This window comes from Trichomycterus rosablanca, chromosome 5, assembly GCF_030014385.1.
Source record: "Trichomycterus rosablanca isolate fTriRos1 chromosome 5, fTriRos1.hap1, whole genome shotgun sequence".
Taxonomy (NCBI): domain Eukaryota; kingdom Metazoa; phylum Chordata; class Actinopteri; order Siluriformes; family Trichomycteridae; genus Trichomycterus; species Trichomycterus rosablanca.
Genome location: NC_085992.1, coordinates 52,465,758 through 52,493,676, shown reverse-complemented (window position 1 = coordinate 52,493,676; position 27,919 = coordinate 52,465,758). Strand labels below are relative to the sequence as shown.

General features: G+C 40.0%; 2 protein-coding genes across 8 annotated transcripts in view; both read left to right on the top strand.

Annotated features, from left to right (window-relative positions):
* Nucleotides 1-237: 237 nt before the first annotated feature.
* On the top strand, nucleotides 238-24,378 carry pik3ap1 (phosphoinositide-3-kinase adaptor protein 1). 2 transcript variants are annotated; one of them, XM_062995373.1, is made up of 16 exons: nucleotides 238-652; nucleotides 5,258-5,508; nucleotides 6,126-6,267; nucleotides 8,461-8,603; nucleotides 10,578-10,710; nucleotides 10,827-11,023; nucleotides 11,730-11,898; nucleotides 12,329-12,400; nucleotides 14,068-14,319; nucleotides 14,494-14,547; nucleotides 14,630-14,832; nucleotides 15,885-15,957; nucleotides 16,211-16,378; nucleotides 17,004-17,074; nucleotides 17,170-17,273; nucleotides 22,915-24,378. In XM_062995373.1, the coding sequence occupies exons 1-16, from the start codon at nucleotides 247-249 to the stop codon at nucleotides 23,027-23,029; spliced, it is 2,553 nt and encodes an 850-aa protein (XP_062851443.1). In that variant the 5' UTR covers nucleotides 238-246; the 3' UTR covers nucleotides 23,030-24,378. The 2 variants fall into 2 exon arrangements, with proteins under 2 accessions (XP_062851443.1, XP_062851442.1); XM_062995372.1 differs by having other exon boundaries at nucleotides 14,627-14,832.
* A 783-nt stretch (nucleotides 24,379-25,161) lies between these two features.
* Nucleotides 25,162-27,919, top strand: part of LOC134315249 (sorbin and SH3 domain-containing protein 1) — an 86,835-nt gene continuing 84,077 nt past the window's right edge. For all 6 annotated transcript variants that reach the window (XM_062996330.1, XM_062996329.1, XM_062996334.1 and 3 more), the window contains exon 1: nucleotides 25,162-25,260. The gene's annotated coding sequence lies outside the window, so the exon portion shown is untranslated. The remainder of the gene's footprint in view (nucleotides 25,261-27,919) is intronic.

Genomic DNA, 27,919 nt, shown 5'->3' with positions numbered 1-27,919 from the left:
CACGGTACAGTTGGGTGCAGCGCTGGGTGCTGATTATTTACTCTGGTAACTTATTAGGTTGAGGAGAAGAAAGAGTCTCTTCATGTTGGGGTCGGAGGTTAAATTCTCTCCTCAGGTTTAGTTTCCCTCCATTAGAAGCTTGGTGGGATTTGAACCCGGACTGACTGTAGGCTGTAGGAGGGTGATATTTTACAGACTAACGTGTTTATATTCTGATTGATGGCAGGCCTCCCCGGGTGCTCCAGCATGGATTCGGTGGTGATCGTTCACACCAGCGAGGCTCAGGACTGGGCCACGTATCTGCAGCAGGTCCTGGAGGTGTCTCATCACTTCCCTAAAGGATCCATCAGGTTTTATTTGGTGGATGGAGAAGGTTCAGAAGAAGACCAGGATGCTTCACGGTTCAGCTCCAGTAAATGCACCCTGCTTCTGCTCTCTGAGGCGTTAATAGATATTCAAAACGAGCCCAGGGTGCGGAACAGCCTGGAGACGCTTTTATACCCCGCCAGTAAAGTGGTGGCGTTCTTGTGCGGCGTGTCTGAGAGGGATGAACTGCTGGAGTGTTTTGAGAACTGGGATAACTGGGTGAAGCTGGATTCTGAGGACGAACCGGCGCTGTACGTCTCCACCGTTCTAGACGTCATCGCTAACGGTACGTGTTCTATATTTACTCTAACAGCTTCACTTAATAAGAGGTGCTCAATGATGGACCCCCATATTGCAGGTCCCAGTTCAGAACTGGGTTAAACTGGGTGGATCAGAGCTTAAAACAATGCTCAGATGTCCTAAATGTTAAATACATGGGTGGTCAAGAACCAGGACTGAGAAACGCTGCTTATGTTATAAATAAAGTAGTGCAGGAGATCGATGGATGGACTCTGGACCCTGATGTAGAGCCCAGATGAGGGTCAGACCCGCCCAAGGAATCAATATATCCAAATTACCTGCTTTTGTTCTAGTTTGATGAAGTTATATCATGTTGTGGTGGAAAAACCATCATGAAATGGGTCAGAGGCTAAATTATGAGGATTATGAGTAGATTAATCGAGTTTTAATCGTGTCTGCAGGGAAGAATCACACCTACACAGTCTCACACATGTGATAATATAAAATCACTTTTATATACTGGTAAACTACAACAGGAACTGGTCTAAATCAGCTAGGACTGGGTTTTGGGTGTTATAATGCACTTGACGCACTTCTTGTCACGTACACCATGTACACATCCATTGTACTGTAGCAAGATTCTTAGAATTTTGGAATATGACTACTGGTAATCGTGCCCTAAGCATATCTACACTGCCTCTAGTGTAAAGTAACATTTATCATTATATAATATACACCGATCAGGCATAACATTATGACCACGTTCCTAATATTGTCTTGGTCCCCCTTTTGCTGCCGAATCAGCCCTGACCCGTCGAGGCATGGACTCCACTAGACCCCTAAACGTGTGCTGTGGTATCTGGCACCAAGATTTTTTGATTGATGCTCAATTAGATTGAGATCTGGGGAATTTGGAGGCCAACTGGTCGTTGTGCTCCTCAAACCGTTCCTGAAGCATTTTAGCTTTGTGGCAGGGAGCTTCATCCTGCCATCAGGGAAGCGTCTCCATGAGAGGGTGAACATGGTCTGTAACGATGCTCAGGTAGGAGCTCCGTGTCAGAGTAACATCTACATGGATGGCAGGACCCGAGGTTTCCCAGCAGAACGTCGCCCAGAGCATCACACCGCCTCCGCCGCCTCGCCTTCTTCCCATAATGCATCCTGGTGCCGTGTGTTCCCCAGTGTGCTCCTTCTTCCATCGCTCCGTGGTCCAGTTCCCGATGCTCACGTACACATTGTTGGTGCTTTCGGCTGTGGACAGGGGTCAGCATGGGCACCCTGACTGGTCTGCAGCTCTGCAGCTCCATACACAACAAACTGTGCTGCTCTGTGTATTCTGACTCCTTTCTATCAGAACCAGCATGAACTTCTTCAGATTTGGAGATGCTCTGACCCGGTCGTCTAGCCATCACAATTTTTCCCTCAGATCCTCACGCTCGCCCATTTTTGCTGCTTCTAACTTCAACTTTGAGGATAAAATGTTCACTTGCTGCGTAATATAATATACCCCCCCCCCCCCCACTAACAGGAGCCGTGATGAAGAGATAATCAGTGTTGTTCACCTCACCTCTCAGTGCTCATGATGTTATACCTGCTCGGTGAATATCATTATATAAAAATCCACAAGGTATGATGGTAGAGACAGCAGTAGCCTAGTAGGTGGTGCTTTAGACTATCAACTGAAAGGTTGAGAGTTCGAATCCCAGCTCTGCCATGCATCCACTGTTGGCCCTTGAACAAGGCCCTTAACCCTCTCGGCTCCAGGGGTGTCGTACATTAACTGACCCTGTGCTCTCACCCCAGCTTAAAACAAGCTGACACGACCCTCCCTATTTATCCGGGCTTGGGACCGGCACTACAGTGCACTGGTTTGTGCATCTTGCGGCCGGGTATCTATAGGACAATTCAGTGTCTCCAATTAGCCTGGTGGCATGTTTTTGGCATGGGAGGAAACCGGAGCTCCCGGAGGAAACCCACGCGGACACGGGGAGAACATGCAAACTTCACACAGAAAGCCCCACCCGGGGATCATACCCAGGACCGAATCCTACACACTTATAAGAATGGAAATTGAACCCATGTGCAGATATTTAATACAAATGAACGAGATGACTGAGCGAGATTTTAGCTGTGCTGAGAATGAAAATTAATATTCGGAGGGAAGTGGGTATGTCTAATTTAAATCTGTGGATCACTCAGATAAACAGGAAGTGGATTGTTAGTAATCAGGAGCTCTGTTAAAACCACCTCCTTGTTTCTACACTCACTGTCCATGTTATCAGCTCCACTTACCATATAGAAGCACTTTGTAGTTCTACAATTACTGACTGTAGTCCATCTGTTTCTCTACATGCTTTGTTACCCCCTTTCATGCTGTTCTTCAATGGTCAGGACCACCACAGGACCCCCACAGAGCAGGTATTATTTAGGTGGTGGATGATTCTCAGCACTGCAGTGACACTGACATGGTGGTGGTGTGTTAGTGTGTGTTGTGCTGGTATGAGTGGATCAGACACAGCAGCGCTGCTGGAATTTTTAAACACCTCACTGTCACTGCTGGACTGAGAATCGTCCACCGACCAAAAATATCCAGCCGACAGCGCCCCGTGGGCAGCGTCCTGTGACCACTGATGAAGGTCTAGAAGATGAGCGACTCAAACAGCAGCAATAGATGAGCGATCGTCTCTGACTTTACATCTACAAGGTGGACCGACTAGGTAGGAGTGTCTAATAGAGTGGACAGTGAGTGGACACGGTGTTTAAAAACTCCAGCAGCGCTGCTGTGTCTGATCCACTCATACCAGCACAACACACACTAACACACCACCACCATGTCAGTGTCACTGCAGTGCTGAGAATGATCCACCACCTAAATAATACCTGCTCTGTGGGGGTCCTGTGGGGGTCCTGACCATTGAAAAACAGGGTGAAAGGAGCTAACAAAGCATGCAGAGAAACAGATGGACTACAGTCAGTAATTGTAGAACTACAAAGTGCTTTTATATGGTAAGTGGAGCTGATAAAATGGACAGTGAGTGTAGAAACAAGGAGGTGGTTTTAATGTTATGGCTGATCGGTGTAGTTTTATTTCTTTAATTACTGAAGACTCGTGGTTGTGGATTTAATTTAATACTCAGGGTAAAAGCGGAGTTTGATTTTGTACGTTTCTTTTTTAATACGTCGCCAAATTACAGTTTATTCACACATTTATTTATAATAAACAGAAGGATGAACTGTGCAACAGATGTAGGTCGTAGCTACATTAGAACATGTGGGTTTACTTATAGAATTCTTGTATTTTTAGCTGGACTGAGTTACAGTAACCAGCAGCTCAGAAAAACCATCGACTTTTTCGAGCCGTGTGAACTGAAGCTGCTGTTGGTTTCAGCTGTGTGAACTCACACCCGTCACTTCAAACATTAATACATGCTTATATTCATACCGGATATTGTTTACGTTTTTACACTTTAGTTTTATGATGCGTACAGTGTCGTAAACACTTATTTATATATGATTTTTCAGCGTGGAAAATGTAAATAATAATATAAACACTTCCTTACACTAACTTTGACATTAATTAGATGTCAGACAGGATGAAGCTTTTATCTGCTCAACTTCATTTATTAATAAACATCCATTCCTGCATTTCAGACCTGCAACACATTCCAAAAAAGTTGGGACAGTAAAGCATTTACCACTTTGTAACGTCGTCGTTCCTTTTCACCACTTAAAAGAGGTTTTGGCACCGAGGAGAGCGAGTAATTTAGTGTTTCAGCTTTTATTTTGTCTCGTTCTTCCTGCAAACACGTCTTAAGATGTGCAGCAGTACGGGGGGTCGTCGTCGTTTCAGAATCCTCCTCACGTTCTCTATTGGGGACAGGTCAGGACTGCAGGCAGGCCGGTCCAGTACCCGTACCCCCTTCTTCTGCAGCCACGCCTTTGTAATGTGTGCAGCAGGTGGATTTGCGTCGTCTTGGTGAAAAATGCTGGACGTCCTTGGAAAAGATGACGTCTTGAAGGCAGCACATGTTGCTCTCAGTGTACTTTTCTGACAAGTGGCCATTTGGAACTTATTACCCATAATTCACTGTTAGCTGTGGACTGAGATCTGAATGAGTTAAATAAATTAGAATAGAATGTCTTTACTCATCATAAATACATATGTACGTGTACAAAACAATGAAATGCTTTTACCGGGTGTCCCAGAGGTCAGAATGTAGGGTCAGTCATTGTACAGCACTCCTGTGGCAGTCAGGGTTAAGGGCCTTGCTCAAGAGCCCAACAGTGGCTGATTCCAAAGCTCTACCCACTAAGCACTATGCTCCCACCACCCCTGGAGTCCTGGTCCCGGGTACCTGACCCACTGTTAGCTGGGCTCTGAGTTCTAAACGAGTTGTGGTGGAAACAAAACGTGGTCTAAGATCCCATCAGGTCTAAACAGGACCTCATCAGGACCTGCATGTAGAGAAACAAATGGACTACAGTCAGTAATTGTAGAACTACAAAGTGCTTCTATATGGTAAGTGGAGCTGATAACATGGACAGTGAGTGTAGAAACAAGGAGGTGGTTTTAATGTTATGGCTGATCATGTATACATTAAATCATGGGCGTGTCCTGATGTGGTATTTATGGATGTGTAATATTTTGAAGGGAACATGAGCACCTCTGAGGATCAGCTGATGATTGAGGATATTTTACCTCCATTGGAACAAAACATGGACCAGTTTACTCTAGACGATCCTGAGGAGTTTCCTCTACCGGACCAGTTTCCTCCTCCACCACCTGAGGAGGATCTCGGAGTGCCGGATGAAAACTCACCTCAGGAAATAAACACCAGATCTGAACCAGTACCAGAGGAGAGGGCGTGTCTGACCGTCCAGCCGGACCGGATCCTGTGTGGAGTAAGTACCAAGTACATTTAACTAGCACGGTACTAGTGCCAGTCACTTTGGCTTCACTGTCTCAGACACTTGCAGTTGTAGCTTAGTGGTTAAGATACTGAACTAGTAATCAAAAGGTCGCTGGTTCAAGCCCTACCACTGCCAGGTTGCCTCTGTTGGGCCCTTGAGCAAGGTCCTTAACCCTCAATTGCTTAGCCTATATACCGTCACAGTACTGTAAGTCACTTAAATGTAAGTAAGATCTGCTGCTGCAAAGACACATGTGGCCAGACAATTTTTTTTTAAATGCATTAATCCCCTCCTAATTTAGTCGTATCCAATTCCCTTCTACTGCTGCAGACCTCTGACGTGTGCAGCACCAACCGCTTCTTTTCACCTGCACCAGGGTTCATACAAAGATCTGTATCACACACAGAGAGTCACGCACTGATCTCCGTTATCCCCCGTCTCTGTGCAGTACCATCGATCACTTATGTGGAATCGTTGTCAGTGTCAGTGTTGCCTAATCCTGGTTCTTTCTAGTATTTATTTTTATCGTTTATTTAAATTCTGCTTGGCAACATTTCCTGTGGTTAAAAATGTAAAGAGTAATGACAGAATCTTCTCTGTGTTTTCAGACTCAGGTGGACGTTTATATCATCATGGAGAACAGGCTGCCCGCCCCAGACAGGATGGAAGTAGAATTTAATTGTGCAGCTTCAGCAGAACGAGTGTCAGGAACTGCAGTGAATGAATTTATTGTTAAAGTTCCGTCACCCGGTGGGTTTCGGTCCTAAAGCGGAACTTCGTTTTAGTTCCTCAAAGAAACTTTTTTCACTTTTGGTGAAATTTGCATCTCAGTTCTGGTAAAAACTCTGATCTAGAGCTCAGGGGATTAACAGGAGAGTCAAGATTTACATACAGTCACTTAAAAATCCAATCAAAACTCATCATTTGTGGCTGATAGAATACGCAGGGTTAAAAAATTACATTAAATTATTAATTAAGGTTTAATAATAAAGATTTCATAAATATACATAATATTAATAATCATCATCATCATAATAATAATGATCATGGATAATAAATAATAATAAGCATCAATACTATCAATAATAATAATAATAACAGTAATAAAAATAAACAATAATAATAATTAATAATAATAGCACTGTACTACTAATGATAATACTAATAAATAATAGTAAAAATAATAAAAATAATTAATAGTAATAATAAATAATAATAATAAATGAGCATAATTATTAGCAATAATAATAATAATAATAAATAATAGTAATAATAAAAATATTAAAGAAAAATAAATTAGCATTATTTAAAAATAGTAATAATAATTGTTAATAATAATTAATGATTGTAATAGAAATAATAATAAAAATAAATAATAGTAATAATAATAAGAAATAATAGTACAAATAAAATAACAAATAAGAAATAAATAACAATAAGAAATAATATTATTACTGTACTACTAATGATAATTGTCAGGTGGGGGCTAAGGACAAGACAAAGGGGAGGACACACGCAGAGATGTAACAAAACAAAGTATATTTATTATTAACAAAAGACAAGACAGAACAAACAAGGTGAAACTAAAGTAAAACACAGCTAACTAAGACTAACACCTAAAGCTAGGAACATGGCTAGTAACAAGAGCTAGTAACAAGAGCTAGAAACAACCTGGAGCTAGGAACCAGAATCCATACAGAGCCACAATAGTAGTCAAACAAAAGTCAAAGTCAAGCCAAATAGTTCCCAGAGTCTGTGGAGAAGCTGCCTCCTTAAATCAGGAGCAGCTGGAGCTAATTAGTCCAGGAGAACCAATCATGAGTTGGGGCGTGGCAGAGGACAGGTGTGCTCCCAGTGAGAGAGGGGTGTGGCACATAGGCACACTGAAGCACACAAAGGCTCCCAATGTGACATAATACTACTAATAGTAGTAATAATAATAAATAATACTTCTAACAGTAATAATACAAATAAATAATAATAATAAATAATAGTAAAAATAAAAATAATATAGAAAAATAAATAATTATTATTAGCATTGATTCATAATAATAGTAATAATAATTCTTGTTAATAATAATAATTAATAATTGTAATAAAATAATAGTAATAATAATAACAATTAATAATATTAGTACTGTACTACTACTAATAATAATAAATAATAGTAAAACTAAAAATAATAACAAATAATACATAAATAATAAAAATTCGTAATAGTAATAATAGCCAATAATTATTATTAATAATAATACAGCAATATAGATGGTTAATTTGGTTTATATCATATTCCGTAACTTGTTACGTGATCTCACGTCTGAACTTCATTTCATTTATTAATAATCATCCATTCCTGCATTTCAGGCCTGCAACACATTCCAAAAAAAGTTGGGACGGGGGTGAATGTAGTAGTAATGAGATGAAACACTAAATAATGACGTGATGTTAAACAGGTGATGTGAACAGGTGATTGTGATCATGGTTTGGTACAAAAGCAGCATCCAGGAAAGGCTGAGAGTCTCTGATGAGTAAAGATGATCAGAGGATCCAGTTTGTCCACAAATGTGTGAGAAAATTATTGAAATGTTTAGAACGACGTTCCTCATAAAACGATTGGAAGGGATTTGCATGTTCTCTCTCTACAGTGCAGAATATCATTAAACCATTCAGGGAATTTGGAGATAATTCTGTGTAGAAAGAACGGGACAAAACAACAGAAACACGTCATCGCTCGGCGTCCTCGGTGCCGAAACGTCTTTTAAGTGTCGTGAGAAAGAACGTTACAAAGTGATAAACGCGTTACTGTCCCAACTTTTTGGAATGTGTTGCAGGTGACTTTTACAGCCTCTTCTGTGTTTATAAAACTCATTCTGACCTGTTATTACTGTTCAGATCAGTACTGTTGATACTGTAGAGTGATTTTAATAGACGTTATGGTTTCAGAGATGCCCGCCGGTGAGGTTTCAGTACGACTTTACTGCGGCGAGTCGGTTGTTTGTTCATCAGTTGTGACGTATTACACCAAGATGGAGGAGATCAGCCGTTATCTTGAGGAGGTTCTGGATCCCGTACAGTTCATGTGTCAGGTAATAATCACACATTTCTACTGTACACGCCGTCTGCTGTTAGCTTTAGTTTATATCAGTGTTATTTTACTGTTTTAATTCATATTTATTTATTTAGTCTGATCGTACTGGTGGATCTGTGTTGGTTTTACTTCTGAATTTAGTTTATAAAAACATCCATTGTTCACATTTATAACAATAAAAACAGTAAAACTAAGAGATGCTGGTACAGGAACGACCTGAAACTGTCCACAGTAACTATCAAAAGTTTACATACACATAAAATGAAATATGGCAAGATTATAATAATAATAATAATAATAATAATAATAATAATAATAAAATAATAAAAAACAGTACAAATAATTAAAATAATAATAAAATAATAATAATTATAATAATAATAAAATAATAATAATAATAAAAATAATGATAAAAAATAAGCATAATTATTAGCAGTAATAATAATAGTAATAGAAATAATAGTAATAATAAAAATAATAACAAATAATAATCACAATTATTATAATTAATAGTAATAATTATTACTATTGTTATTATTATAATAATAATAATAGTAACAATAATAATAATATTAATGATATTAATAATTATAGTAATAATAATAATTTATTGATAATAATAATAATAATAATAATAATAAATAGTAAAAATAAAAATAATAACAAATAATATATAATCACAATTATTATAATTAATAGTAATAATTATTACTATCATTATTATTATGAATAAAAGTAATAATAATAAAAGTAATAATAATAATAATAAAAGAGCAATATAGAAGATTAATTTGGTGGTGTAAACAGTTCTATATTGTATTATTTTACCTTGTTACATGATTTCTTGATTCTTGTCATGTCTCTGCACCATCATGACTTTGTGATGGTTGGCTGCACAGTTGGGTCTCCAGTGGGTTTCTCCAATGTCACCTGATAATGCAGTCTATGTCAGTATGCAGTCAAACCAGTCTGTGTTCCAAAAGTTATATATATATTGCATTTTCCCCCCAATTTTTATTCCCTAATTTAGTCATATCCAATCACCCTGGTTGCGTTACACTTCCCCTCTCACTGCTGACTGAGGAGAGCGACCTGACACACGCCCCCTCCGACACGTGTGCAGCACCGGCTGCATCTTTTCACCTGCACCTGAGGCGAGTTCATATGCGGATCAGCCTTGTGTACGTACATACTCTGTGCAGCATCATCGATCAGTCAGCAGAGGTCGTAATTGCATCAGTTATAAGGAACCCTGATCTGGCTTTATTCCCCACCCTGAATGTTCATATAGCCGCCCAGCCTGGCAGATGGCAGAGCTGAGATTCGAACCAACGAGTTCTAAATCCCAGCTCTGGTGTGCTAGCGTGTTTTTTCACCACTGCACCAGATTTATATATATTTATATATTTAGCAAAAACAGAGTAATGTGTGCATTACCATCTGGGAAGAGGTACCGGACCATTCGAGCCAGAACCACCAGACTTAAGAACAGTTTCTACCCACGAGCGGTTAAACTGGTCACTCCTACAACAACTACCAGGACATAACTTACCTTTATGACTGTCACTACCCAACCCTGCACAATAAACTCATTGCACTCACACTTTTACTGGACTTTTGCTGCTAAATCCACTACCTCAAATTTTGTTTACCTAAACCTAGCTGCTAAATCCACTACCTCAAATCTATGCAACTTGTCTATGCAACTTGTACTGCTCTTGCACCTTGTTTTGTTCTTGCACCTTGTATCGTCTTTGCACCTTGTCTATGCACCTTATGTATGGAAATTTTTGGTAACCTCCCCCATCCCCTCCCCCATTGTCTTTGCACTATTGTCTTTCGTTGTCTGCACTGGAGATGTAGCCTGACAGTGTTTCGTTATACTGTACAACCCTGTATTGTATAATGACAATAAAGTTTAATTGAATTGAATTGAATTGAATTTATACTGATGTTTAATGACATTTTGCAGGCTTTTAATATCACATCTAACATAATGGAGGACGTGGACGACCTGCTTACAGAGTCACTAACAAAACGGACACCTCTAAACGGGCTGCAGGTATTTGGAGTGAATCAGCTTGAGGAGGGGAACGCATCAGCAAGTAGGATTTCTTTACATCCTATTTTAATGTTACGCCACAGTTCAGTCTATAACATCAAACACAAGTAAATAAATTGTTGAATTAATTGTAAGTTTATATAAATGTGCTCTCTGCAGATGAGAGGGACATGGAACTGCCAACGTTACTTCACTTCTCAGCAAAGTTCGGTTTGAAAAAGCTGACCAGCGAGTTGCTTCGATGTCCGGGAGCTTTACAGGCGTACAGCATAGTGAATAAAAACGGGGATTATCCCAACACACTGGCCGAGAAAAGTGGATTCTCTGATCTCAGACAGCTGATGGATCATTACGTCGTGAGTTCACACGTTTGTCCACTATATTTTTAAAATGGTTTCAGTTTTCCATCCATATAAAGGTGCAAATGTCGCTAAACTTTAGATCTGATCGTGTTACCTGTGATGGTTCCCGTAACTGGACGTTGGTTCCTGTGGTGGATTTCATGTGTTCACCTCCAACATCCAACCCGACAGATGAGCCGATCGTTGTTCATATAGGCGCCTGGCCTGCCTGTAGCAGAGCTGAGATTCGAACTCACACCCTAAAGACTCTGTGTTTAGATGTATTATTAGGACATAGTATGTATAGAATGTCATGTAATTAATTTACACAATATTTACCCCCAATAACCCCCCACACAGCCTGATTTACCCCCCAGAAATTTTAGATTCTAAAATTTTAACCATTCAACTCTTGAATACAGGAGAACATGTGAAATATCTGAAATAACTACAATTCTACAGTTTTATAACTGAATATGTATCTATAATTCTATACAGTTTAGGACTGAATCCATGTGCAATATCTGGGTGTTTTAGATGTTATACGTTTTTATTTCTATAATTCTATTGTATATTCTAATCTTGAGTATGTTATTATGTAGTACTTGTTGGATATTTTCCAGAGCCTGTATCTATAACGAGGCTGTAAACCACGTGTAGATGATCAAACTGATTTCAGGGGTCGAGGTTCACGCGTGTTCCGTGTTGTGTGTGTTTTCAGGAGACGGTAGATCTGGTCGAGTCCCACATGGAGGAGTCTCTGATGACTGAAGATAATGAAGACATCTACGAGCCCATGGCCAACGCATCACACCGCTTTAGTGCTGAGTTTCCTGTTGAAGAGGACATTTATGAATCCATGATGCAGCTCAATCCAGACCTGGAGTTCCGTGAGTAGCTTTATAATCGTACTGGTTCAAACGGGCGGGGCCATCAGTCATAACTGTGATTATTAATAAACATTCTCTACAAATAAAATAACATGAAACACTGGAACACCGGGGTAAAAGGGGATTGTAAAATCAGTTAATTATTTTATACATTTTGTCGAAACAGATTTTTATTAAATTAATTAAATAATTAATTTAATTTAATAATTTATTTATTCTATTTAATTTATTTATTTAATTTAATTAATTTTTTAATTTAATTAATTAATTTAGGGTTAGGGTTTAGGGTTATTCTATTTAATTTATTTAATTGATTTATTTAAATAATTTTTTTATTCTATTTAATTTATTTAATGTATTTATTGAATTAATTAATTTAATTAATTAGTTTATGTATTTATTTAATCGATTTATTCTATTTAATTAATAGAAGATGAGCTGAATGGGAGTTTTAATGAGTCGGTGAATCCAGAAGACGCCATGCTGAGAAAATTCTTCCAAGGTAAAAGAAAGTGTGAACGAAGTTTTACTGAAAAAACTACTCAGTGCTGTTTACATTCTACTATACTCTACTATACTGTACCATACTCACACTATACCCTACTATACTATACCATATTTGTGCTATTGTCCCATACTATACTGTACTATACACCGATCAGCCATAACATTAAAACCACTCCACTTACCATATAGAAGCACTTTGTAGTTCTACAATTACTGACTGTAGTCCATCTGTTTCTCTACATGCTTTGTTACCCCCTTTCACCCTGTTCTTCAATGGTCAGGACCCCCACAGGACCCCCACAGAGCAGGTATTATTTAGGTGGTGGATGATTCTCAGCACTGCAGTGACACTGACATGGTGGTGGTGTGTTAGTGTGTGTTGTGCTGGTATGAGTGGATCAGACACAGCAGCGCTGCTGGAGTTTTTAAACACCTCACTGTCACTGCTGGACTGAGAATCGTGCACAAACCAAAAACATCCAGCACAACAGCGCCCCGTGGGCAGCGTCCTGTGACCACTGATGAAGGTCTAGAAGATGAGCGACTCAAACAGCAGCAATAGATGAGCGATCGTCTCTGACTTTACATCTACAAGGTGGACCGACTAGGTAGGAGTGTCTAATAGAGTGGACAGTGAGTGGACACGGTTTAAAAACTCCAGCAGCGCTGCTGTGTCTGATCCACTCATACCAGCACAACACACACTAACACACCACCACCATGTCAGTGTCACTGCAGTGCTGAGAATGATCCACCACCTAAATAATACCTGCTCTATATATAATAATAATACTATACTATACTTTACCATACTCATACTATACCTTTCTATACCACATTTAGTTATATTGCCCCATACTATACTATACTGTACTGTACTATTTACACTATACTATACTGTGCCATATTTTTACTACATGATATTGCACTATACTTTTTAATATTTATACTTTACTATACTATACTACTTTACACTACACCATACCTTACTATGTCACATTTATGCTATATTGTCCCGTACTATGCTATACATTGCTATACTATACAATATTGATACTATATACGTGACTGCACTGTACTGTACTATACTCACACTATACCATGCTCATACTTGTACTACTGTCCCATACTATACTGTACTATATTACATTTGTACTGTACTATATTTAAAATACTTGTACTATACTCATACTACACTAGCATACTCATGCCTTACTATTCCACATTTATGCTATATTGTCGCATACTTTACAATATTTATACTATACTTTGCTATACACTATAAACTATATGTTACTGTACTATACTGTACCACACTTATATTATACCCTACTACATTATACCATACTAGTACTATGTCATACTTGTACTATACTATAAATGTACTATACTCGTATTATACTATACTACACTACACTATACCATACCCATACCTTACTATACCACATGTATGCTATACTTTGCTGTACTATACAATATTTATACTATACATTACTGTACTATACTGCACTATACTTATATTATACTATATACTATTTAGAGCTTTTACATGTAGAACGTGAAGAAATTAGAAAGCTGAACTTTGATCCATGTCTCTGTTAGACTGACTGATTTGTGTACTGAACCAGCTCTGATATTTACGGGACTGTTCTACATCTACAGCTAAAGCAGATCCGTGTTGTGAGAGCGTGGAGGATGTTATATACGACGAGTACGCCGCATCGCACGCTGACCACGAGCAGAACTACGAGGAGGAGGAGGAGGACCCGTATAAGATGTGCTTCCCTGAGGAAATCTACGACACCATAGAGGAGGATGAGAAATTCACATCTGTGGTTATGAACCGGCCCCCGGCCCCTGTCCCCCGACCCTCCACCCTGGAGCCCGAGGAATGTAAAACCTACATCTCCACAGGTAGCACCGGGACGCCTAACACACAATTCTGCTTTTTATTCTCTAATGTGGTCTAAATATCATTTTTAATCAACAATCTTTATGTATATTACATTTGATCTGTGTGTTTAATATAATTAGATATTAAACTGTGCATATATGATGATTTCTGACCTTTGACCTCTACTTTTGCAGTGTTCTCCACTAAAAACTGCTTATACACAGAGAGTAACCGCAGAGCTTCTGATGGTACGAGTTTATAAATGAAGTGAATCCCTACACGTGTTTATAAAGCATGATCTAACGTCGTCCTCCCTCATGCCCTCAGCAGTGCCGGTGCGACCGGTGCCCGAGCGGATGCTCAGCAGCACCTACGACCCCTACGCTGGCATGAAGACCCCGGGTCAGAGGCAGCTGATCTCCCTGCAGGAGAGGGTAAAGGTCGGGGCCATCACGGTGGAGGAGGCCGTGCAGGAGTTTAAAGCCTGGCAGTTCGATCAGGACAAGCGCTCTCACTCCGTCCGGTTTCAGCAGGTACGGACGGGAAGGAGATCCAGTACAAAATAAACGCTATAAGGGGAAATATAAATATAAACAAATAAAAACAAATACTAACAATATAAAATAACTGGTCACTGTGAGATGTTGAGCAACTTCAAGCTGCCGATAAGAGAGTCTAAAATCCTCCATTAGGTTTTTATTTATAAGATCTGGTGACCATGTCCTATCATCTCTATCATTCTCATACTCATGACCATTTAGTGACCCCTCATCACAGTGATGTGTGCAGTTATCACACTAGAAGAGACTCAGTGACATGGTTCTTAGGTCCCATCAGGAACATGCTGACAGTACCGGTCACTCCACAAGTGAAGGGGCGAGCTTTACCCATTCTAAAACTCCCCTCCTGATGAGCTGAGGGCTCCGGATGACCTCTGCAGACTTAAGAGGAGAATTAACACCCACCTTTTTAGATAAGATTTTAATTTATTAGCGTTTTTTTTTTTCATTTTAACACCTGAACTTTTAAAATGATTCTTTTAATTGATAATTTTTAAACTAAATTATTTTATTGCTGTCATTTGTAAAGCACTTTTGAAAAATGTATTATTATTATTATTATTATAATAACTATTATTATTATTATTATTATTATTATTATTATAGTTATATTTATTATTATTATTATTAGTAGTAGTATATGTATTATTATTATTATTATTATATTTATTATTATTATCATTATAACTATTATATTTATTATTATTATTATATTTATTATTATTATTATTATTAATTATTGTTATATTTATTATTATTATTATCATTATAACTATTATATTTATTATTATTATTCTCATTATATATATATTATATTATTATTTGTATTATTATTATTATTATTATTATTATTATTATAACTATTATATTAATCATTATTATTATTATTATTATTGTTACGTGGTTAGAAGCACTTGTACCTGTTATACTTTGCCCTTTATTTATTTTAGGTTTTTATCTCTTAAATGTATTTAAATGTAATTTGTACGTGTTAATGTGTGTGTGTGTGTGTGTGTGTTCATCAGGAGAATTTACAGAAGTTACGAGACAGCATCATCAGACGTCAGAAGGAGAAAGGAAGGAGCGGCAGGACGGCAGGTCAGGGTCTCTCTCATAAATGTACTCATATTTTTGATGTAGTATCAGATATTCCTGTAAATGAATCCTGAACAGCAAAACCAGTGAAATCTCAGGGATGCCGTTACGCATGTTGTCCATTACTTGTAACAGCTGACCTGTATAATATTATTTATCTGATGTGTTCTCCAGAATACACACACGGTGATACTCTAGAACATTATCAGTATTTAGAACTGGATCAGTATTAACGGTTCTTGTGTTTTGGAATCAGACCTGGACATCACCCCGCCCATACAGAGGGACCTGTGCCGACCCTTTCAAACCAACATGGAGTGTTCTGTATACGAACAGAGTCCTCGCGCCGCCACCCTGCCCCCCCCTGCTAACAGACCCCTGCAGAGAGGAACCTGGCACACCGGAAGCACCTCCAGCACCTCTAGTGAGTAAAACCTGGGGGGGGGCGGGGAGGACAGTCTGGGTTTGAGGCCCATAAGCAAAGATGAACAGAAGTATGTGGACACAAAACCAAGAGTCTGATCCAAATCCATCCTCATTAATATGGAGTTTTACAATGCAATATAATGCCCACCTGCCTTGCCATTACAGGCCAGCAGGGGCACAGAGACTCAGATGACTGACAGTGCCGGTCCCTCATAGAGGACAGGCACCTATAATATGGACAACAATCGGCTCATCTGAGGTGGGAATTACGCCCTCTGCTGTACAGAGACGGGGGATAACAGGGATCAGTGCGTGTTACAAATCTCCATCAGAACCTGCCTGGTGCAGGTGAAAAGAAGCGATTAATACTACAGGCGTAGAATAACATCAGGGAGTTGAATATGACTAAATTGGGGGGGGGATGCATAAAAAATATGTTTGTTTTTTATAAGAAGATGAAGAATAAACCGTGCTCATTGTGTTGCGCTGCTGGAGCGGTTATTGATTATTTTTTCTGACAGTTATTTGTGTGTTTGATTTGATTTGCTAACATTAATTGTAGGTTATTAATAAATGTAAATTATAATTGTTCTCTGGTGTGATGTGATGTGTGATGTGATCAGGCAGCGGCAGTAACAGGCTCAGCACCCTGAGTAACATCAGCTACAGCAGCGGCGCTGACGGAGACATGGAGGTTCAGTCCTACAAAGATTCATAATCTAATAATAAATGTTTACTGACGTGAACGTGTGTATAAATTAAATGTTTATCTTTTTTTACTTTATGAAGGAACCTCCAGATTATCCTCCTCCTCCTCCTCGCCCTCCTCGTCCGGCAGTCGAAACACCGCCGTCCCTCCCTCCTCCCAGAATTCCACCTCGTCTACCTGACCGGTGAGAGCAGATTAATATTTTATCTACACAGAACACGGATAATACTCGGATTAGTCATTCAGGTCTTACCAGCTTCATACATGCAATTGAACAACATTCATAAAGCAAACAAACACTGAAAAAACGACAACGCAAACACATCTACAGGAATTCAGCATTAAAAACGCTGCATTAAATAAATAAAAACAAAAAAACTCATTACAAATATCAAAAACATTTTAAAAATGCTGCATTTAAAAAACGCTGCATTTCAAAAACGCTGCATTTACTTAAACGCTGCATTTCAAAAACGGTGCATTTCAAAAACACTGCATTTATTGAAATGCTGCATTTACTGAAACACTGCATTTCAAAAACGCTGCATTTCAAAAACACTGCATTTCAAAAACACTGCATTTATTGGAAGGTTGCATTTACTGAAACGCTGCATTTCAAAAATGCTGCATTTCAAAAACACTGCATTTCAAAAACACTGCATTTTAAAAACACTGCATTTACTGAAACACTGCATTTCAAAAACACTGCATTTCAAAAACACTGCATTTTAAAAACACTGCATTTACTGAAACACTGCATTTCAAAAACACTGCATTTCAAAAACACTGCATTTATTGGAAGGTTGCATTTACTGAAACGCTGCATTTCAAAAATGCTGCATTTCAAAAACACTGCATTTTAAAAACACTGCATTTACTGAAACACTGCATTTCAAAAATGCTGCATTTACTGAAACACTGCATTTCAAAAACGCTGCATTTAAAAAACGCTGCATTTTTAAAATGCTGCATTTACTAAAACACTGCATTTCAAAATCGCTGCATTTACTAAAACACTGCATTTCAAAAACACTGCATTTTAAAAACGCTGAATTTATTGAAGGGTTGCATTTACTAAAACACTGCATTTTAAAAACGCTGCATTTCAAAAATGCTGCATTTCAAAAACGTTGCATTTTAAAAACACTGCATTTCAAAAACGCTGCATTTACTTAAGTGGTTTTGTTGCAATGTAAACAGCTAAAATTATAAAGTGCCCCTAGTGAACAACCCATGAATGCAGCGTTTTGGAAATATTAATTTAATGCAGCGTTTTTAATGTTGAATTCCTGCGAATGTATTTCCATTTTCCTTAATGTTGTTGTGATGTGACTCAGCGGGCCACCGTACCTGTGTGTACACAAAGCTTAATATTTGCCTCGTCTGTCTTGACTTGTTAGTTAGCTGAGCTTGTGTCCCTCATTAATCATGAAAAACGCGTCTACAGTTTATATATTTACACGTTCTTATCTATCCAAACTGTCCTGCACAGCTGCCGTCTGTACATAATCTGATCTAATTACAACCTAACAGGTGAAGTGAAGGTTTTTGATATAAAATATAAATATGTAATTAATATCAGTACAGAACTTTGGGTTTAGGTTGGTAGTCGTTCCAAATGCAGTTTAATCGTATCCTAACAGGGTTGCATTAAAGCATTTGGCTGAAGAAAAAAGTGAATAAATCTAGATTTAAAAGAACAGATAAAAAGCTGAACGACTTTATAAAACTGCATGACTTGGTTGTGTTGCACATAATGCTGCAACCTAAACCCTAAGCTAAGCTAACACAATACATGAACGAGACAATAACACTAAACAAGACTTTTAAACAAGATTCCAGAGCATGAACAAGAGCAATCAAACCACGACTATTCGAATATCACCCACAACCAAAGTCAAAATCACCGCCACTGAATTATTTACAATGAAGCTGATGATCCACAGCTGCTCTTCGTTCCAGGTGTAATGCTCAGGGTATTTAAGGGAGCAGCTGTGGATCATTATCTTCATTGACCACTCAGAAAAGAGGGGGCGTTGGCTTATCCCACAAAGAGGCTGGACTGTCTCCCTTAATTCACCTGCACCATCTTTTTACTCTTAGCTCTTTATATAAAGCTCTATATATCTCATTTCCTGACAAGCCCGAACTTGCAAATAAAAACACTCGGTACAAGTTTATACAAGTTAAAAATCAGTAATATTTTATTTACGTTTGAAAATAACATTCGTTTGTCCGCACCATCAGCCATGTTTATTTTTCTGTGAGAGAGAAGCACCCGACCCGCAATGAATGCTGGGATCACTAAGGCAGCGTCGGATGCTCCCTCGTTCTTGAGTCAAAATAACACTGAAATATTAAGATGCCTCAGTAGTGAGGATATTACGGCATCTAGGATTTGGAACAGCCTCCTTCTCAGGAGCGCAGCACAGGACGACGTCAAATGCGTCTATGTAGAGAGAGAGCTAGCTTCTCCAACACACCCATTGGTTAAGACGGCCGGAGCGTTATTATTATTATTATTAGAAAGCAGAAATGACACAATCAGAATGATGTCAGATCATATATATATATACAGTGTATCACAAAAGTGAGTACACCCCTCACATTTCTGCAAATATTTCATTATATCTTTTCATGGGACAACACTATAGACATGAAACTTGGATATAATTTAGAGTAGTCAGTGTACAGCTTGTATAGCAGTGTAGATTTACTGTCTTCTGAAAATAACTCAACACACAGCCATTAATGTCTAAATGGCTGGCAACATAAGTGAGTACACCCCACAGTGAACATGTCCAAATTGTGCCCAAATGTGTCGTTGTCCCTCCCTGGTGTCATGTGTCAAAATCCCAGGTGTAAATGGGGAGCAGGGCTGTTAAATTTGGTGTTTTGGGTACAATTCTCTCACACTGGCCACTGGATATTCAACATGGCACCTCATGGCTAAGAACTCTCTGAGGATGTGAGAAATAGAATTGTTGCTTTCCACAAAGATGGCCTGGGCTTTAAGAAGATTGCTAACACCCTGAAACTGAGCTACAGCATGGTGGCCAAGGTCATACAGCAGTTTTCCAGGACAGGTTCCACTCGGAACAGGCTTCGCCAGGGTCGACCAAAGAAGTTGAGTCCACGTGTTTGGCGTCATATCCAGAGGTTGGCTTTAAAAAATAGACACATGAGTGCTGCCAGCATTGCTGCAGAGGTTGAAGACGTGGGAGGTCAGCCTGTCAGTGCTCAGACCATACGCCGCACACTGCATCAACTCGGTCTGCATGGTCGTCATCCCAGAAGGAAGCTGACGCACAAGAAAGCCAGCAAACAGTTTGCTGAAGACAAGCAGTCCAAGAACATGGATTACTGGAATGCCCTGTGGTCTGACGAGACCAAGATAAACTTGTTTGGCTCAGATGGTGTCCAGCATGTGTGGCGGCGCCCTGGTGAGAAGTACCAAGACAACTGTATCTTGCCTACAGTCAAGCATGGTGGTGGTAGCATCATGGTCTTGGGCTGCATGAGTGTTGCTGGCCCTGGGGAGCTGCGGTTCATTGAGGGAAACATGAATTCCAATATGTACTGTGACATTCTGAAACAGAGCATGATCCCCTCCCTTCGAAAACTGGGCCTCATGGCAGTTTTCCAACAGGATAACGACCCCAAACACAACCTCCAAGATGACAACTGCCTTGCTGAGGAAGCTGAAGGTAAAGGTGATGGACTAAACCCAATTGAGCACCTGTGGCGCATCCTCAAGTGGAAGGTGGAGGAGTTCAAGGTGTCTAACATCCACCAGCTCCGTGATGTCATCATGGAGGAGTGGAAGAGGATTCCAGTAGCAACCTGTGCAGCTCTGGTGAATTCCATGCCCAGGAGGGTTAAGGCAGTGCTGGATAATAATGGTGGTCACACAAAATATTGACACTTTGGGCACAATTTGGACATGTTCACTGTGGGGTGTACTCACTTATGTTGCCAGCCATTTAGACATTAATGGCTGTGTGTTGAGTTATTTTCAGAAGACAGTAAATCTACACTGCTATACAAGCTGTACACTGACTACTCTAAGTTATATCCAAGTTTCATGTCTATAGTGTCGTCCCATGAAAAGATATAATGAAATATTTGCAGAAATGTGAGGGGTGTACTCACTTTTGTGATACACTGTATATGCGCTGTCGCTGTGTGTCCCCATCTCTGGTACAGACACGTATTCATCCTTTTTTGGAGGTGAACCGAACGCTTGTAATGATCATAATTAATTTGTCGTTGGCTTATGAACACGTCAAAAGAAACGACTCGTATTCTTTAGTAAACTCTTAGCTAAGCAGCGGGTAAAGCTCGTCTCACCACCTGTAACTAAACCAGCGTTTAACTCTCAGATATGAAGTAAGTTCTCCAGGCTGAGATGTTTTCTCTCCTCTGATAAGTGTGTGAGCTACACCATCAGTGATGTACAGTCAGGAAGTGCTGAAACCAAACCACAAACCAGACTGATCAAAACACAACACAAAAGTGAGAGCGACAGAAATAGAACGAGGCCGATACTGACGGTCCCGGGAAGTGAGCTCGGTTTATATTAACTGTACCGGTTTAACCAGTACCAGCTTGTTCTGACATGGTTCAGATGGTTTTGGGATGGTGCTGTGAAATAAAAATGATTCATCCTCCTCTGATTTGCTTTATTTTTACATGAATTTCCCACCACACGGTTTCACATCCTCATCATTTACACGGTAACATTAAATACCGCACAGCAGCTCTGAATCAATCGTTCATTTCATCTCAAACACTTTCTGACACCAACAAGAAGGAGTTTTGCAGCTGCATTGCAGTGGGGTTCAAGTTCAGACCTTAACAAGTCCAGACTCTTTTAGGATCTGTGCCTTGTTTCATGACTTAAATCTGCTGCTTTTTTTAAATGCATCCTTTTTTAAAAGGCATCGTAAAATTCATTGTTTTAAAAATGCATCGTTTTTGAAATGCATCGTAAAATGCATCGTTGAGTTGATGGGTTTGGTTGGGGTTGGTTGAATTTGGAGACTGGGGTTGGTTGGGGTCAGTTGGGGTTGACTGGGGTCAGTCGGGATTAGTTGGGTTTAGATGGGGTAGACTGGTGTCAGTTGGGGTTGGCCAGGGTCGACTGGGGTTGGTCAGGGTCGGTTGGGTTTGGTTGGGGTCAAATGGGGTCGGAAAGTTGGGTTATTGGGTTAGGTTGGGCTTGACTGGGGTTGGTCGGTTGGGTTGTTGGGTTTGGTTGGGGTCAACTGGGGTCGGTCAGGGTCGGTTGGATTTGGTTGGGGTCAACTGGGGTTGGTCGCTTGGGTTGTTGGGGTTGGTAGGGGTCAGTTGGGTTAGGGTTTTTTAAAAATGCATCGTTTTTTAAAATGTATTGTTTTTAAATGCAGCGTTTTTGCTGTTTGGGTAATCTCTCGTTACATTAGTGAGATTATTAACTTTGACCACGCCGAAAGCAAGAGAGGCCTGCAGTTCTCATTCTGAGCCCGGGTGTGTTTATTACTAATCATGTGGCGTATAAACACTCACGCACATCAGAATCGTTTGTTTTTTCTTTTTCGTTTTTAGTGGAACTAGTGGAACGTTGTGGTGTGACGCCTCAGAGTTCCGCTTAGTGAGTCTGTAATGTGTAAAAAAAGAAAGTAATAATGAAAATGAATCAAGGGAGGGGCGGCACGGGGGCACGGAGGCACAGTGGGTAGAGCTGTCATCTCAGTCATCTAATAGTCTTTCCTGTGTGGAGTTTGCATGTAACTGATCATCATTCTTTATGATTATTAATATTTTACTTTGATTTGACCCCCCAGGATTCCCGAGAGCGTGCTACATGAGCGCTACATATCAGCTCCGGCTCGAACCCTCGCCCAGGTTCCTCTTCACCGACCCGGCCCTCCTCCACAAACCACCCGACGCCAGCGATGATCGCCTCTCATGTGTGTGTGTTTTATTCTCGTCGCTTCCTCACTTCCTGCCTGCTTCAGTGTCACTCATCAAGCTTGAGGAAGTTAAACCTGCAGCGTCTGTTAGAAATGATAACGAAACTAATTCTGCCCTCTGGTGGCTGTGAGGTTCAATAACCACCTGAAGGAGCTACAGCAAACATTTACATTTACAGCATTTAGCAGAAGATTTATTGTTATTGTATTTTCTCCACATTTTCTCCTGATTTAGCGACTCAGTTTTGTCTTCCGCTGCTGATTGATACCCGACTGCATCCGAGGAGAGCACGTCGCTGTACACGCCTCTTCTCGTCCATGCATATTCTGCACAGGCGTCTCTTCCGCCAATCAGGGTCCTTACACAGTGTATGAACATCCCACCCACCCACCCACCCACACATAGTCTGGCCCCCACCCTGCAGATACGGTGGCCAATTAGTATCTGCTGCAGGCACTGCCAATTGTGGCCACCAGATGGCGCCCAGTTGACCGGTGGCAACACTGAGTTTCGAACCGAGGAGTTTAGAATCTCGGAGCTGGTGTGCAAGTGGAATATCCCGCTGAGCCACCTGGGCACCTAGCAGACGCTTTTATCCAAAACTACTTACACTTCATACTAAAAATAATGCTACTGAGGGTAAAGTGCCAAAGATACTGAGGGTTACGGCAAGCCGGGCACCTATACGGACAACGAGGGTGAAATGCCACAGGGGATTTATTATAACTGCAGTTATGCCCTCTGCTGGCTGATCTACGGTGTTGCACAGAGATGGGGGATAATGGAGATCAGTGTGTCTCTCCGTGTGTGATACGGATCTTCAGGTGAAAGTCAGGAGTGGAGGTCTGCAGCAGTAAAGGGGAAATACCATCCGGGAATTGGCTTTGACTAAATTGGGAGAAAAAATATTTTTTTAAATGATCATTTCATCGATTAAAAGAAAAACCAACAACATCCAACAACGACTGGTCCTGTGTGGAAATTCATTCATTCATCTTACAAACTGACGACCATCCAGAGCACGAGAGCAAATCGATCTAAAGGTTTTAACATCGTTGGGACGCTACAGAAGGACCTTAAATGAAGAGATCATGTATGAAGACCCTCAGACGTGGCTGAATTAAAACTATTCTTTATGGAAAAGTGGGTCCACATTTAAGGAGTGAAGGTCCATGATTATCCAGAGCATGTGGTTGAGTCCCATGAGCAGTTAAGTGTTAATAGAGTCATGACTTGGTGTTACATAAATAAACTGATCATTAAAGCTGTATTGGTGTCTCATCATATCGGCCTCGTCTTATATAAGATTCTGTTTAAAGATGTAAATAAATGAGATGAATCAGGACGAGTCCAAGTATTTTTTGTGGGACTGTGTGTGATAATGATCCAGATATTAACTCATCACTAAATCCATCAGTGTTTAATGTCGACCCAAACGTTCGAGTGTTACAGCAGCTCCAGCACAGAGTAAATAAAAAACATTAGAATAATTATATTATTTATTACGAATTATAAACACAAACTCCGTCACTTTTCTACATCGTCCCTTCTGATGCATTTTTCTAGCGTCGTACCGACTTTTTAATGTGTTTGGTTGAGCTCGTAGCCACTGATGCGCCGGTGCTTTTACATCATCACATGAAAATCTTCTTCCCCTTAAAGCTTCTTTCAGCCTCCAAACAGGTGGAAATCAGATGGAGCTAAATCAGGACTATAAGCGTCTCTCAGTCTCTCAGACACGAGTGATTACTACAGAACAGAACCAAACACAACAGAACCAAACAGAACAGAACAGAACTAAAAAGGTGGAAATCAGATGGAGCTAAATCCGGACTATAAGCGTCTCTCAGACATGAGTGATTACTACAGAACAGAACCAAACAGAACAGAACACCCCCCCCCCCCCCGCCCGCCCGCCCTCCCTCGTGTGTGCAGTGCTGAACTGATCAATATCCCGGTGCTGCTGTAACAGAACTGCAGGCGTTCCGTCAGCACGGTGCGTGGGGCTGCGGGAGGATCCACGTGTCCGGTTTTTGCGCCAGTCTCCGCCCCCTTCAGCCCCGCCCACCCACCCAGGGACTCGTACAGAGACGGAGGGGGGCAGAGGGACAGGGGGAGAGCTTTGGGGAGGACGGTGTTTGGTGGATGAGAGCGGATCAGAGCTCCCGGACTCACCGCAGCGGGACCACGGAAGGCTGGAGTGCTTTAGTGTGAAGGTAGGAGCTTCTCAGTGTTATTGCGTCACACACACACCGCGCATGCTGTGTACAGGTGCTGCAGGCAGGAACATCAGTGCACTATATAGTTCTGTCATTAGGATCGAACCTGAGCTGGTGGGTCCGCTGCGGCACTACACTGCACAGAGCTGCCATAAAACACATGCACAGCAGATAGTGCGGAATACATCACATTATATCACCGGTCCTGTCACGTGTACAGATGTTACAGTGGGTTAAAGTGGAGCTGTAGGTGTGTGTGTGCGTGCATGCCGGTAGGTGAGTTGGCAGAATCAGTAGGATTGGTCGTAGGTAGAAGCTGAACTGGATGGTGGGTTAAACGCCACTGAACTGGACAGAGTAACTTGGCTGGTTTACAACAAACCACTTTGACAGATCTCAGATATTACTGTACATTTTAGTACATTTTTGGAATAACAGTTGATTATAGTAACACCACGGGCACATTCTTAAATATTACTATAACAATTAGTTATTGAATATTACAGTGAGATGTAGTAACACCATAAATAACAGGTTGTAACGTTACTGACAGGTCCTGGATGTCAACATGAGTAGTAACACCACTGACAGCTGCTTGGAATAAAAATTGGTGTTGGATATTATTGTAACAGGCAGTAACACCACAGCCACTTACGAAGATGTACAACTGTAGTATCATATATTACTATAGGATGTAGTTACACCAAAGATAAGGGGTTGTAACTGGATGTCAGTACCTGGATGTCACAATGAGGTGTAGTAACACCAAAGATAGTAACACCACAGACAGTTAGATGTACACCAGTAGTATAGTAGTAATAGTTATATATTACTATAGGATGTAGTAACACCAAAGACAAGAGAAGGTAACATTACTGACAGCTCCTGGATATCACCCTCAGATGTAGTTACATTATAGACAATTCTTGGATATTATAATGAGATGTAGTAACACCACTGACCGCTACTTGGAATAAAAATGGGTTTTAATACTACATACACATTCTTGGATATTACTGTGACATGAATTATCACCACAGAAAGTTAGATGTACAACAGCAGTATTATACAGTATATTACTATAGGATGTAGGAACACCAAAAACAAGAGATTGTAACTTAACAGACAGTACCTGGATGTCAACATGAGATGTATTAACACCAATGACAGCTATTTGGAATACAAATTACACATTTTTGGATATTACAGTGACGTTGTAACACCACAGACAGTTAGATGTACAACAGTAGTATCATATATTTTTTATAAGACCTAGTAACACCAAGGACAAGAGTTTGTAACGTTTCAGGCAGAACCTGGATGTTACCGTGCATGTAGTCATGCTGCAGACAGATCGCAGATATTGCCATACATTTTAGTAACACCACAGACAGTTCTCAGATATTACCATGGTAGTTAGTAACACTATATATAGATAGTTTTTGGGTATTATTGGTAGATGTAGTAACACCACAGATAGTTTTATGGATATTACTGTAAGGTGAAGTAACACTACAGACACTTATTGGATATTCCTATTAGATGTAGTAATGCTATTCACAGCTATTAGATAATACTATACATTTTAGTAACACCACAGACAGTTAGATGTACAACAGTAGTATCATATATTTATTATATATATAAGCTATATAAGATCTAGCAACACCAAGGACAAGAGTTTGCAACATTACAGGCAGAACCTGGATGTCACCGTTTATGTAGTCATGCTGCAGAGGGATCTCAGTTATTACTATACCTTTTAGTAACACCACAGACAGATCTCAGTTATTACTATACCTTTTAGTAACACCACAGACAGCTATTTGGAATTGTTATATTGTTTATATGATTTTTAATAAAAAATGATGTAAAATGCTAAGTAGAAGCACATTTACTAACGAGCTCCACTGTACACAGTGTACTGAAAGAAAACGACCCAAACGCTGTTGAGTTTTACCAGTACGGTTATAAAACCTCGGGGCTGCGTTCACAATCACTCTGGAATGTGTGTGTTTGTGTTTTAGAGCTGAATGAGAGATAAACTGTGTGTTTAAAAGCAGGACAAGCTTTAGGATGAACCTGTTGGACCAACCCCGAGCTGCTGTGCCCAGTTATAACACGTGTAAATCCTGATCTGAAATATGAATGAACGTGGCAGCGTTGGCGCTCTCCTTAATCAATAACAATGCGCCTTATTACCCACACGATTAATAAATCATGTTAGCAGGTTTAACACGTCCTCAGGTGGGATTTCATTTCAGTCCAGCACGGAGTAACAGAGACACGGAGGCTAATGTGTTCCAATATATTAATAAATCTCTACTTTTATTTACAGATTACTGAAGGTTTTATTATGTGCTTCTATTGTGAGATACAGAGAGAAAAAAACACCAATTAATATTAACGCTAGTTTAAAATTACAAATACGTCTGCATCAACTGGTGCACCAGTCACAAAACTACATACAAACAATACAGTAATACAGCGCTACCTTAAAACTGGACCGCTGTCGGTTCTGTTGAGTTTTAGAGTTTCGAGGTATTTTTTCCCATAAGGATGTTTGGAGAACCTGTTAATGCGTCCATGGTCCCGTGGAGCTGCAGATATTTTAGTCTCATGTAAAATAATGAGGTTGTTTTTGACACTTAAACAC

Excerpts from the sequence above, each read along its gene's own strand:
- pik3ap1 (XM_062995372.1), top strand. The coding sequence starts at position 247 with ATGGATTCGGTGGTGATCGTTCACACCAGCGAGGCTCAGGACTGGGCC. Across the intron at positions 11,024-11,729 it reads AGCTGATGGATCATTACGTC|GAGACGGTAGATCTGGTCGA; the intron begins GTGAGTTCACAC and ends GTGTGTTTTCAG. Across the intron at positions 16,379-17,003 it reads AAGCACCTCCAGCACCTCTA|GCAGCGGCAGTAACAGGCTC; the intron begins GTGAGTAAAACC and ends TGATGTGATCAG.